The sequence below is a fragment of the Mangifera indica genome, chromosome 4, assembly GCF_011075055.1.
Source record: "Mangifera indica cultivar Alphonso chromosome 4, CATAS_Mindica_2.1, whole genome shotgun sequence".
In the NCBI taxonomy this organism is placed as follows: domain Eukaryota; kingdom Viridiplantae; phylum Streptophyta; class Magnoliopsida; order Sapindales; family Anacardiaceae; genus Mangifera; species Mangifera indica.
Genome location: NC_058140.1, coordinates 317,527 through 331,686, shown reverse-complemented (window position 1 = coordinate 331,686; position 14,160 = coordinate 317,527). Strand labels below are relative to the sequence as shown.

The following is a 14,160-nucleotide window of genomic DNA, read 5'->3' as shown; positions in this document are numbered from 1 at the left end:
AAACTTGGGTTTTCGTTAAAATTTATACCTTTTTGTCAAATTTTCAACAATATGAACATTTTAGAGTAACAACATTCGAATGAATTATAAGTTTAAATCATAGACGTTACTTCATATTTAATCTAATAATTTTAATTTGTTTTTTGTCTGGATATAAAAGATTATTGGATTGGGTAATTAATGAGTTAACTGAAAGTATATAGAACTAATGAGTTTTTCATTTTCAATTCGGATATTGACATGTGATGCATATAATACATCAATTTTATGATATCCCATATTATTCTATTCTAGGTTTTTCCTCACATAACGCACAAAAAGTATAATAAAATGAAAATAATAATAATAATACCATAATTAGAGCCCCAGCTTTAATAACAAAAATCAAAATATTTGTCAAAATTCAAAGATAAGTAAGTAGATGGGCAATTGCAATTCTGTTAATTAAAGTTAACTGGAGCGTGATATTTACAGAATTATATATCAAATTAGTTAAAAAATTGGTTTTCATGAGTAGGTAGACGGAGGCCTTTGTGGAATCAGGATTTTATCTAAAGGGGCTTCATGACTCTCTTATTATTCATCAATAAACACAACATTTAATCAAATATTAAGTTGTATATCATAAATGATGATGATTTTTTAATTACAATTAAAATTATATTCGAGTTAAGCTTATTTAAATTTAAAAAATGAGTTCAATTTGAATGAGTTTGAAACGAATTCAGCTCAAGCAAACTCAAACTAAAACTCGAGTTTAAGCTTAAAAGTTAAATATTTTTTAATTCGAGTTTGATACGTGTTTGACTAGTTTAGCTTACAAGCTTAGAAAAATTTGATATAAATTGATTAAAATGATGTTTTAATTTATACAAATTAAAACAATATCATTTAATTATTTTTTACTCGATTGTAGTATGAAACCAAATTTGAACAATTTTGAGGGGAGCTTGACTTAACTCAAATCAAAGTCTAATTGCAATACAAATTAATTAGTGATAATTAATTTTATTATTAACTCTGTAATATAACGTATTAAATGAAAGATGGTTATATACATACAGCATGCAAAATTTTAGAAAGATACTAATTGTAACTATTATATAATGCTTGAAAATAGGTATAATATATTAATTTTATGCCAACAACGATTCCTCAACGCCACTTCTTCAATTCCTCAACCCTCCCCCTGATCCTTCTTCCTAGCGTGCTTAACCACTTATCATCAAGCAATTCATCTTCTTTCTGCCAATCTCCCTCAAGATTCCTCCCTTCAACAGTCTCACACTAGGCCCTCAATGTTGAAAAGAGAACCGTCGTCCTCTCCTGTCGTTAAGATTCAGAGATTCAAGAGCGGAAAGGAGGATAAGTTAGGGTTTATCTGATCATCAACATCTTGAGGATCTATTTTCACTCTCTCAATCATCTGTCGTAAGTTCGCCAATTCAGCTATTAAATCTCACTGTCGATTTTGCTTCAATTTTTTTTTTTTTTTTAATTCTTCTTTCGAAATACAACTTAGGGTTTGCTTTTTTCTGTAATGTAAACTAATTTTGCTATTATGAAACATTTCTTCAAACAGCTAGCATTCTTTCTCTTACTTTTATTTATGTTTGAACGCTGTTAGCTTTTGTTATATTATGCCATGCCTTAGCTTTTGAGACTCCTAGGTGAGTAGTAATACCTTATATAAGGAGAACGAAGAACCTGCACAAGATGTGCCAGTTTCTTCTCATAATGAAGGATAAAATTCCATCAATCCACGAGTTGAAGCTCCTCGCCTTTGTACCTTTGGCCGTGGAAGCGACTAACCCTATTCTCCCTGAGGATCAACATCCTCTAAATGGTACCAACACAGCTACTGATGCTAACAACTTTGAAAAAGAGTCCACTTCACATGAAGAATTATCGACCTCTGTTGCTTTAGGGGCCACCGGAGGATCAGATAAGCCTGATATTCAACTGCTTCATGTTGTTGTCAAAGCTTAGTCCAATGAAGCTCCTCGTGATAAACCCCAAGATCAAGTTAATGAAGTTCCTGATGCAAAAACCCTAGCTCAAGCCAATGAAGTTCCTGATGCTAAAACCGAAGTTGAAACCAATGAAGTTCCTGTTACTGTAACCCTAGTTGAAACTAATGAAATTCCTGATAGTATCAACGCCGTTTCCACAAACTCTGAACCCCCAAACAACACCGTTTCCACTAGTTCTGAGCCCCCTAAAAGCACCATTTCCATTCATTCTCAACTCCCTGTCAACTCTGTTTCCTCAAATTCGGAGACCCCTGCAAATCCTGAGGCTGAACCTTCTTCCCAGGCACCGCAAACTAAATTTGAACCTGCTACTCCCAAGCCTGATGTGGTTTCTGCTGACATAAAACCTGATAATGCAAATAGCACAGAAATCAAAAGTGAAGTCAAGAAAATAGAGTTGTCTACACCCACAGCAAATCAAAACTCCAACTCGACATATTCATTTCTCTTAGATGAAAATTATGAGGGTAGTGAATCAGGGACCGAGGAGGAGCAACCTGCATTCATGAAGGAACTTGAAAAAATTTTTAGGGAGAGGAGCATGGAATTGAAGCCTCCTAAGTTCTATGGAGAGGGATTGAGTTGTCTTAAGTAAGTTCCTACCAACACTTACCTCCCTAAATTGTTTTTTATATATCTATTGCAATATTGCCAATTTAGACATTTCTATTTTGGGGTTAATGTAAATATTTATGGGAATACAGGTTGTGGAGAGCTGTGACTAGGTTGGGTGGCTAGGACAAGGTATGCACTGCAACTTTTTTATCCTTTCACTGGCATTTAGTAATTTGTTGATGTTTTTGTTTTGGTCAATTTTATAATTTTATGATTTAGGACATTGATTGGAACATTGCAAATGAGTAGTTTAGCCACCGTTTACAACATTAACCTTTAGGCTTACTGGTATTAGATACTTAGATTGTCAATATGTCTCACTTCAGGTGACCATATCATGCTATATGTTGATATACAAGTAGCAGCTTCCTTGATGCAGTAACAATATTAATCTCTTTTGCATTCTTTTTCATGTTATGTGCTCCCTTTTTTAATTATTACATGGAAGCATGTAGTTTTTGCACAGAAATCAATTCAAAATCAGAAATGCCAGAACGTGAAAACTAGAAAAACCTGTGTATGACACAATTAAAAATTCAGATGGGCTTTTAATAGTTTTGCCCTTTTTGTCCTTTTCCTAGGCTTTGTGTTAGAATTTTCACTGTTGATACAAAAACATTATTACTATTAATAGCGGCCACAGTTTCTGTGATTTCATATTTCATTACACGATTTGTCTCTGTTTCTTTGTTGACGGAGATAAAAGATTCATCATTTTTTATTTCCATTGACAAAGAGACTGCAACGAATCGTCTTTATCTCTTCTTTGAAAGAGAAGACGAGACAACTTTGTCTCATCTTCGTGGATGTAGATAGAGTTTTTCGTCTCCATCGACGTCCTCTGTCGAGAGAGGAGACAGTGGAGATGGTGACAGCCAAGGGAGAAAACCTTGGGTTTTGAGGGGAGAAGAAAGTTACTTTTCAAAGTTGAGATTGGGAGTAAAATACGAGTTTTCAAAATTTGGGGTAGAAATAAGATAAAATTATATATATTTTTAATATTATTGATAAATAACAATTTTATTTTTAGCTATTATAGAAAATTCTAACAGCAGTTGGTTATTGGGTGAGTGTTTGGATTTTTAAAAAGCTGTAGGTATACTTTTGAGATTGAGCTAAACATTGGGTGGGCAATTGTCGTTTGCCTAAAAAAAAAAATTCTATTGTAATTTCCATAAAACCATAAGTTGGCCCTTTAACCTGCAGGTTATAAAATCATGGTTTAAACATAGTAAAAATTCCCTTGTCAAATTGTGTACGCTCAGATTAATAATCACTTGCGATTTTCCTATACTGCCCTTGCCCTCCAGCCCCTATATAAGCAGAAACTACGGTTTTATTCATTTATCTCCATAATTAGAAAATATGTTGGAATTTCACTCAGAGCAATCTGAAGCTTTTGTAGGCGAAAACGCCCCAGTCAATGACTTGGGTTGTGATGACAGGAGCTTATTTTCTGAACAACCCGATGTATTTTTCGAGGGTATTGCCTTTTTTCAGGTCTGTTGATAGATAGATAGTTTGTTTTGTTGCCTGATAAATTTCTTATTATATTTATTAACATGAATCTTGGCCTGCAGGTGATCTATGATGGAGAAGAGTCCTTGAACAAGTTTCTTAGCCTATCGCTTCAAGAAAAGGTACACTCTGTAATATTTAAGATACACGCCAGAGTTCCAACTGACCAAGAAAACGTTCCCTCAGTTTGGAAGGTTTTTCTTGGTTGTGCTGGAAAAACCAAGAAAATCCTGCCAACGGAGGGAACGTTTTCTTGGTTTAAGTTTACTATCGGTTCAAGAAAAGGTAATGCACGCCACTTTCTGAGCATAGACCACACCGGAGTTCCAACTGACTGAGAAATCCAAGAGAAAGTTCCCTCAGTCGGAAGGTTATTCTTGGTTTTCTTGGTTGTGCCGGAAAAACCTTCTAACGGAGGGAACGTTTTCTTGGTTTAAGTTTATGGAGACCGTTTGGTGGGTGTTTGCGCAGCTTTACCTAAGGTTCGTGAGTTTCTATTTTCTTCTTGGTTCTGATAGCATGTACTAGAGATTATCTGGGGTAGTTTTGTTGTTTAGCTGTTCCTTGGTTTATTCATTGGGCATGATGAGTCAAAGTAACGGTTGATTTTCAATGTTTTAATATGGCTCTAATATGTTGATGCTAATTATGATGTTTTAATAGGTCATGTCATGCAGTACTGGCGGTAAGACACCCCTGTCTAACTTTGAAGCTGGTCAGAACTATAAGGTATGTTATTTTAACATTTGGAAGTCGTCATTTATATCATTGGTGGAAATTAAGTTGCTGAATAGACATTACTGTTGACATTCTTGGTCTCATCAAATGAAGTTTGAATAATTAAAAAAGTTTATGCGTTTGTGTAACCACCTACCTCCCGGTGAATTTTGGATGGAATTGTACTAATCAAGTCTGTAATTGTTATTCTAAAATCTGTGCTTGCTTACCATGCACACAGGATCGCCTGATAAATGATGAATATCATATTATGGATTCGGGAATAACACAAAGTTCAAATCTGCCACTACAGGTTTCTATACCAAGAAATATAATCTAGAATTTCTTGTGCTTATGCTGTTTTTGATCACTGATGTCCATATACTAGAAACTAACTTGGGTCGTGTTTGTATTATTTTCAGGGCAATGTTGGTTACTTCCAAAATATTAAGTGGACAAAATGTAGTAAAGGTGGGAGGGTTGAGAACATTCGCCCTGGTCGTATCAGCAGATTAAGAAAAAGACGTGACAAGAAGGACGATGATGATGACGGTGAGGACAATCGGCAGCCATCAGACCCTCATGCTCTTTATATTATCTTTTTAATAGCTATCATGCTTATGTTGTTTCTGATCATTCTTTCCTTGATTATCTGGCTTATGAGATAATTAGACGATTCTCTACGCATGTACTTAGGAAAAACAAACTGTTGCTTTTGAGTTTGATCGTTTTTAGTGTTGTTTTTACTTGCTTAAAAAAAGCTTAATCTTGTTTGTGCTTGGTGAAAATTAACATAGGGCTGGCGGCTGTCAGACTCATTTTATTTTCTTTCACTTATGCTGATATATTTTATAGTGTTATAGGTAAACTGCAATCCACTAATAGCTTTGAGAGAAAACGCCAGCAATAGAAATAATAACTCTCTCTTGACTTACATATGAACATCTAAATTATATACATTAATTAACCATGATAAGTCTTATCAACAAATGGAAATACAACTAAGCCATTTCATTTGTAAATCCCAATCATAGTGTTGATAACACACCAAAGGGATGCAAGATGGACAAGTAAGTTTTATACCATTCATTTAAGATGCGTTAGACCTTTGTTGAAGGAATTTTATACCAAGAGGCATGTAATATTGCCATTTCCTTTGGAACTTAGTCATCTTGCCCTGTGAAACTTTGGAAGATGTGATTGAAAGCGATGACCTTACAGTGCAGCCTACGCCCACCCCCACTCCCCTGTTCTCCCTCCTTCAGTGGATTATTATATAATGAATAGAAAAGAAATTAGACTCTCCGATCAGCTAAGACTCTTGAGGGAAACTCGGAATGATGAAAGCTGTGGACCTTGATTACTGATTTGTTTCTGCTTTTAGTCACTCTTCGGTAAATTGAATCCAAATTCATTCATCTCGTTCACAGCTACGTGACTTTTTCTTTCATAATTTAATTTATCAAAAGTCAAGACAGATTCCTTTTGTGAAGCTGAAGTTCGCCTTGTTAGACCATAATGACACCTTCCGCACGAGCAGTTTATTCACTTTATGAGCATGCACTCTGGTGTAAATATATTTATGGACTAGTACCAGTAGTTTTTTTGTTGTACAAAATTTCAGCACACTTCTATTTGTCCGAGAGTATATTTATCATGTACCATCACAAGGCAGTTTAGTACATCTTCTTAGATGTAATTTCAAATGTCCAATACTTCAGAAGTGTGACAAAGTTTGTGGAAAACATGTGGTGCCATTATTCGTGCCCATTTATTGTTTTTGTATTTTTAACTAGCTTTTTTTCTTTTTTAATTCATTTGGTTTCAAGAGGGGGTTTTCTATGAAGATGGTGAACCAATAATAGATGGGGAATCTGGAGAGCTTATGGTTAGTTTTCAACCCTTGCTTGTAATTTGTATTTTTTATATTCACTTTGCAACAGAAGATAACTCTCACACTCTTTGCAGTTCCGCATTCCCACAGCAATCCATGATACCTTCAGAAGGGAAGGAACTAACTTGCATACAACTGTTACTCTGGTAAATCTCATTTCTAGTAATATTATTAATAATATATAATTTGACAAGAGTAGGGGATACTTATCCCTTTTTGAAGAAAACCATCCAGTCTCATTGGAGTTCTACCTGGTTGCCTCCTTTCAGGTTCAAGCTCCTGTCGGTTTTGACAAGACCTTCAAGCACCTTGATGAACATTTGGTTGACATTAGGTCAAAGGTTAGCATGAGCATAGCCTTTAAACCATTTGATTTGACTGTGGTTACTGATTAAGTGAGCTGGGAACGGATCGACGCTAAAAATTTATCTGATGGCATACTTTAAATTTTTCTTCAGGGAATCACTAAGCCCAAGGAAGTGAGAAAGTTCAAAGGCGAAGGAATGCCATTGCATTTTATCAACAAGAAAGGAGACCTTTATGTCACATTTGAGGTTCTGTTTCCCACATGTCTTACAGAAGATCAGAACAAGAAGATCAAGGAAGCCATTTCAAATATACTTGAGTACATGATAACACATCAGGCTTTTGTACCCGTTTGTATATTATTGCTTCACAAAATCACACAATCTATCATGGAAAGAGTTTGAAAGCAGGAGTTCTTTAGCAAGTTGTTTAGCCTATCGGATGAAGAAAACGTTCACGCTATATATTATCTTTATGTACAACTAATTCTTCTCCCTTCCTTCAAGTAGCAGGATCCAGCACAACCAATAAAACCAAGAAAAACCTTCGAACTGAGGGAACGTTTTCTTGTTTTTTTCTGGATACTCCTACTGGAAAGAAGGAAGAAGCATTAGTTGTACATAAAGATAATATATAGGATGTATATAGCGTGCACCTTTTCTTCAATTGATAGGCTAAGAAACTTGTTAAAGAACTCTTCTGCTTTCAAACCCTTTCCATGACAGAGAGTGTGATTTTCTGAGGCAATAATACACAAATGGATACAAAAAACTGATGTGTTATCATGTACTCAAGTATATCTTGAAAAAGATTTTGAAAATTCAATCCTTAAATCCACACTTCGTTAATTCAAATAACCCCTTACAAAATTCGGGTCAACACTACGCAACAGATACACTAGGTATGTTTCATTTTTACAGAACCTTCAAGTTTCTTTTATGAAGTTCAATGATTTATCGCCATCTAAACTCTACTCATGGTTATATATTTAAGAGCTCATTGTTCTGGAGCTTCTGTTATTTAGACGTATGATTAAGATTGCAATGGAGATAGCTAATGCAATTACATGTCTTCATAGTGGATTCTCCAGGCGTATTGTGTTTAGGGATATCAATTCGATTCGATGAAGACTACGTTCCAAAACCGTTAAACTTTTCCTTCTCCCAATTTATACCAGAAGGTGAAACGCATTTGAAAGGTGCAATTTCTTGAATTGGCCTTCAAATGTCTCTCGCATTCAGAAGAAGATAAGCTAAACATGATTGATGTGGCGAAACAGCTCAGGCAAATGCGTCAATCTAGTTAATGTCTCATTAATTATCAAACTTAGGGAGTGTGGTGCTTTCCCTGTTCTTGGATTTTTGCTTTATGTGATGTTTTAAACATCCTATTTAATGCCTCTAATATTTCTCATAAGGATTGGACTCAAGCCAGTTTAGTTCAAATTTAAGTCCACAGCAAAGTTCGGCAACTTATATCCCTCTCCTGCCACCATCTCTATCTCTAGCAACCTCTTTTTTCCATCTTAAACAATCATCATTGACTTATCACATTTTTCTCTTTCCATTTCTCTGGCTAGTTGTTTGGATTTGATGAATCTAGATAAAGAGTTTCGTCTGGATGCGTCGTCATCCAAATGAAACTCTTCGTCTGGATGACACTAGACAATGAAAGTTTTTTGTGTTGATTTTGGATGACAAAACTCTCAGGCTCCATGACTTCACCTCTTTGGCACAAAAAGATGAAACCCCTAAGGAAAATCAATTTGGACGGACGACAAACTGTTTCGTCATGACTTCACCTCTTCGTCATTTGGTGTCATCCAAACAAAGAGTTTCATTTAGAAGACGATGTGTCCATACGAAACTCTTTACCTAAATTCATCGAATCTAGACGACTAGCCAAAGATGTGAAATGGGAAAATGTGATATGACAGGACCCGTCTTGACCAGCTAAACTCGTAATATTCGAATACTCTTATGAGACTTAGGAGGCTGAGATGTATCTTGCAAAGCTACTCAAATATTTTACAAAACACACACACACACACACACACACACATATATAAATACATCTTAATTTCCATTCAAACATGAGAATAAGTTTTTGTTAGGCCTTTAGCCATTCAATTTTTACATAAGTTCACAAGATCCACATACATAAACAAATACGACACCTACGAAGGATGCTCTATTGTGGCACAACCTTGAGCGAAGTCACGGCTAGACACGACCTTAGAGATGTCTTGAAGGGGAAATTTCTATAAGGATGAGCTAAAAGCTCAGTGAGTGGATAATTTATAAAACAATTCTAGAATAACTGAATATGTATATATAAAGGAATATATAACAGTTTATAATATATTAACTAATCAGGATGTTAAATTTCTAAGGAGAGTTTGAACCATCACCACACAAATAAAAACCATTTATTGTTGATAATTAAGTTTTATTAAGAAACATTGTACTTGAATTAATACTGGAGTTCTTACTAAAAATTTACAATAACATTTTCCCAAATAAAATTTTCAAACTACAATTACAACTAAACCAAATTGTAGCCACTTTTAGATTTTTCTTTTCTTTTTTTTTCCTTTGGCAACATACTCTTGACAACAAGATTTGTCAATGGTTCTATGCATATTAAAATTTCGTGAAAACGTCACACTAGTGATAAGGATGCTTGGGGAAGATCATATTTAAATAGAAAAACTGATTATCAACAACTCATATTTATTTCTTTCTTAATATAAACCCTTCCCCAAAACAATAACTTGAGCTGTACACCACCACTTATATTTTCAAAGAGAAATTTGTCATACCTGTTGAGTATCACCTACATAGGCAGAGCGAGGAAAAACTGTCATACCCGACATCTTGTAATCTTGCTCGGGTAAAACACTAAAATTTGTCATGTCTGACATAAATATACAGACATAACAATTGAAATTTGTTATACCTGACATAAAACACTATATAAGCAGAACAATTGAAATCTGTCATACCTGACATAAAACATTGTATAGCGAGAACAACTGGAATCGTCATACCTGACATAAATCATTACGCAAGTAGAACAATTGGAATCTGTCATACTTAGCATAAATCACTACACAAGCAGAGCAACTGAAATCTATCATACCTGATATAAAACACTATACAGGCAGAACAATTTATCACATGGTATGCATTTGCTGAGAATATTTGAGCAATACCATCTTTTAATACCATATTCATTATACAGTAACTCACTAATAGATTTAAAATAATCATGATCAAGTAGCCACGTTCTCAGCATACTAAATTAACTATATTAACTCTACATCCAACTACAAAACCAATTTGATAACATTCAACAATATGGCCATCCCATCACTGAGTTAGGCTAACCACGTAGTCACATTCATTATTGAATTAAGATTCTTAAGCTTTACAGCTACGCATAATATTAGTAATAATTTATTCAGCAATTTCAATCATCCATGAAATTGTGTAATATAACCTTTTGCTATACAACCTCACAAAATATCAATTCAAATAATATTAGTAAATTTTAGTCTCTCATATAACAAAACTAAATATTTAACTCTGCAACCATAAACAATATCAATTAACAATTTATTCAGCAATTTCAATCCTTTATGGAACTGAACTATAAAACCTTCAATTATAAAATCTCATAATATATAAATTCAAATAACATTTAGCCATTCCAATCCCATAAAACTGAACTAAATATCTTTTAGCTCTACAACTATACACAACACCAAATCAATCAACTCTTGACGATTTCCTTCACTCATAGGACTGAACTAAATATCTTCCAACTTTATAGCTATACAAAATATCAATACATTAAATATCCAAATTTCAGTTAAGTCATAACTAAATTAAACAACATTGGCTCTCTAGCCACACATACAACATTAATTAAATTAACATTCAAAATCTATAATAACACACAACATTGGATTAAGTGGCCTTTAACTATATGGTTACCACAACCAAAATCAACAACATGCACAACATTCTATTCTTTATAAGAGATTCCATGAAATTCATAATATCATTTGTCAGAGATTTAAAATAAAAATAAAATTTCAATTCAAAGTTTATTTTCCACTGATAGATTTGAGTAAACCCAAAGCCGATGTTGAAATTTCCTACGAATCCCTCCTCCTTCCTCACCTTTTTGCATAAATTTGAAGCAACATGTTAGAATTTTGGAAATCTCCAATTTAAACAGTAATTTAAAACCTAAAACTAAAATGAGGGGAAAATGGGTACCTTTTTCTCCTTTCCCATCCATTCCTCTTCTATTTCCTTCTTCTCTTTTCTTTTTTTTCTTTTCTTTTTCCTTCTTCTCTTCTTTCCCTTTCCCTTCTTCTCTTTCTTATCTCTGCTTCTGTTTTTCTTTCTTTCTTTCCTTTCAAAAAAGTAAGCCTAAAGGCTTTTTCCTTTATTTAATGTTTCAATGGCAATTTTTCTTTAAACCCCCATACATTTGCTTAATCTTTTTTACCCCAAACGTTTTCACTACTATAAAAATATTACTTATTTTATATTATTTCTCGTTTAAAACACTCTACCAAAAATATTGGGCATTTCTTGGTAGGTCAACGACAACGGTTTAAGATAAAAAGGGAAGGTCATTAGAGATGAAGATGATGGTCACAGAGGTAAAGAAGAAAAACCCTAGGTTCGGAGAGAAAATGTGACTTTTTAAAAATATAAAATTTTAGGTAGGGATGATGTTGATAGTTTATAGAACATGAGAGAGATTATAATAAATTATACACTTTTTAATATTATTGTTAAAATAACTATTTTACTCTTGTGTTTTGCTAACGAACTATAACGTGATAAATATTAAAAAAAAAAATTAGTGAATTATGTTTTCTGATCATCTTTGATTGTTTTGTCATTAATGGTTGATTGGTGGACGACAAGTTGCCCATAGGTAGAAATAATAATTTTTATTTCTATGTTCATTTGTCCATTGTGTCTGATGCTTTCTACTTTCATGTACTTGTTATCTGTGGATTAGCAGTTCCGAGTAAGATTTGTATGTCTGTTAATGTTAGGTTATTGTTATCCTTTTCCAACAATAAAAATAGAAAAAGAGAGAGCTCTCCTTGTCCTCTTGTATAAATCAAAATTCAGATATGAATAAAGTAGATAACTGGGTTCTTTTCTTTCTCCTTTTAGATAAACTGTTAGTAAGTTGAGCTTGTTTGTATTTTTTTGTTAAATAATCCAAGTCAGCCGTGGTAGTTGAAAATTATTTGTGTTTTGTTTAAAATGTATGATGATCCTGGTTTTAAGGACATTTTGGAAGCTTTTTACTGTAACAAGTATGACTGACATTTATTAAAGCATGATGTAAAAGCTTGTACCATATGAAATATATATATATATAGAAATCCTTCATCAGTGTGCAATGGCAAATCATCAGTTTCTTTCATGCTCTGTGTTCTTCTGAAAAATCTGATCTTCCATTTTTTCTTCTTCCTCTTGGTTCAGCCAAAGTATTTCTGAATTTGAATTCTATCTTTTGGTTCAACATCTCAACATGGTATTAGAGCATTATTAGATCTTAAAGGGTTGTGTTGGCTGAAATTAAATTTCTTGATAAGTTTTTTTTTTAGACTGATCTGTTTGATGGCTTCATCCTCTTCTTTTTTGGTTCCACCTGTACACAATGGAGAAAACTATCATATTTGGGCAGTAAAGATGAAAGCCTTCCTTAGAGGAGTTGGATTGTGGCATTATGTTAAGGAGGAAAAGCAGCCTCCTCCTTTGGGGCCGAATCCTACTCTAAATCAAATCAGACAGCATGAAGAAGACGTAACTAAAACTCCTAGAGCACTGTCCAGTCTTCATCAGGGTGTAACAGATGTAGTATTCACAAAGATTGTTGCTTGTGAAACTGTCAAAGAGGTCTAGGACAAGCTCTAAGAAGACTCTTAGGGTAATGAAAGGTCAAGGCAGATGATGGCCTTGAATCTCAGAAGAGAGTTTGAAGTACTTAAGATAAAGGAGACTGAATCCATACAAGAATATGCTAACAGAACCATGAAGATTGTTAATCAGATTAGATTGATGGGAGAAAAATTATCTGATGAAAGAATTGTTGAAAAAATCTTGGTGAGCATTTCAGAAAGGTATGAGGCCAAGATATCTTCTCTTGAAGTCTCTAAAATTTTTCAAAGTTAACTTTATCTGAAGTGGTTAATGCCTTGAAAGTTGAAGACCAAAGGAGAGCTTTGAGAAGGCAAGAAGAAAACATAGAAGGTGTTTTTAGTGCTAAAACAAATGAGAAGAAGTCTAACAACAGTCCTCATAAAAAATTCTTTGGTGAAAAAAAGGAAAAATGGAAACAAGCTGGAAGTGAGAGCCAGAAATCTGGAGATAAGAAAGGAAGGTATCAACCGTGTCCTCATTGCAAAAAGAGAGGCCACTCTCCAAATTTTTGTTGGCACAAACCTAATGCTAAATGTAGGATCTGTAACCAATTTGGGCATGTTGATAAAGTCTACAAAAGTAAAGAAAGCAGCTCATTTCAACAAAGTCAGCAAGTCCAAGAAGTGGAGAAGCAAAATGAAACAAGTGAACATTTGTTTGTGGTGTCTAATTGTGACACTACAGAAGAACATTCAACTTGGCTAATAGATAGTGGATGTTCAAACCATATGACGTATGAACAACGATCTATTGGTGAAGCTTGACTGCACTTACACCTTCAAAGTGAAGATAAAAAATGGCGAGCTGCTAAATGTAAAAGGAAAAGGTGCAGTCCTCATTGAGTCTCCAATAGGCATTAAGGTGATCAATGATGTTCTTTATGTTCCTCAAATCAATCATAACTTATTAAGTGTTGCTCAAATGTTAGAGAAGGGTTATGCATTGCATTCAAATCCTTCCTCATTACATGTTCACAAAAAGTTTCATACGGTTTGATGAATCATTTCACTTATTGTAGAGCGATTGTACTTCCAATGTTGGCCATAATTCTAGCTATTTGCTTCAATAAAAAGCTGATTTTGAAACTGAATGCCTTCTAGAAGAAGAAAACTAA

At 34.1% G+C, this 14,160-nt stretch overlaps 2 protein-coding genes across 4 annotated transcripts; both read left to right on the top strand.

Annotated features, from left to right (window-relative positions):
- Positions 1–1,152: 1,152 nt before the first annotated feature.
- Positions 1,153–5,716, top strand: LOC123214189. 3 transcript variants are annotated; one of them, XR_006501819.1, is made up of 7 exons: positions 1,153–2,624; positions 2,738–2,777; positions 4,054–4,148; positions 4,229–4,648; positions 4,830–4,895; positions 5,125–5,196; positions 5,306–5,716. XR_006501819.1 is itself a non-coding variant. In XM_044633954.1 (5 exons), exons 1-5 carry the CDS (start codon positions 4,014–4,016, stop codon positions 5,549–5,551), a joined length of 579 nt encoding a protein of 192 aa, XP_044489889.1. In that variant the 5' UTR covers positions 2,815–4,013; the 3' UTR covers positions 5,552–5,716. The 3 variants fall into 3 exon arrangements, 1 of the variants encoding a protein (XP_044489889.1); XR_006501818.1 differs by having other exon boundaries at positions 4,045–4,148; XM_044633954.1 differs by lacking the exons at positions 1,153–2,624; positions 2,738–2,777 and having other exon boundaries at positions 2,815–4,148; positions 4,229–4,288.
- Positions 5,717–12,815: 7,099 nt separating this feature from the next.
- LOC123213584 lies at positions 12,816–13,810 on the top strand. Its single transcript, XM_044633057.1, has 2 exons — positions 12,816–13,022; positions 13,295–13,810. Exons 1-2 carry the CDS (start codon positions 12,816–12,818, stop codon positions 13,808–13,810), a joined length of 723 nt encoding a protein of 240 aa, XP_044488992.1.
- The last annotated feature ends 350 nt before the right edge of the window (positions 13,811–14,160 follow it).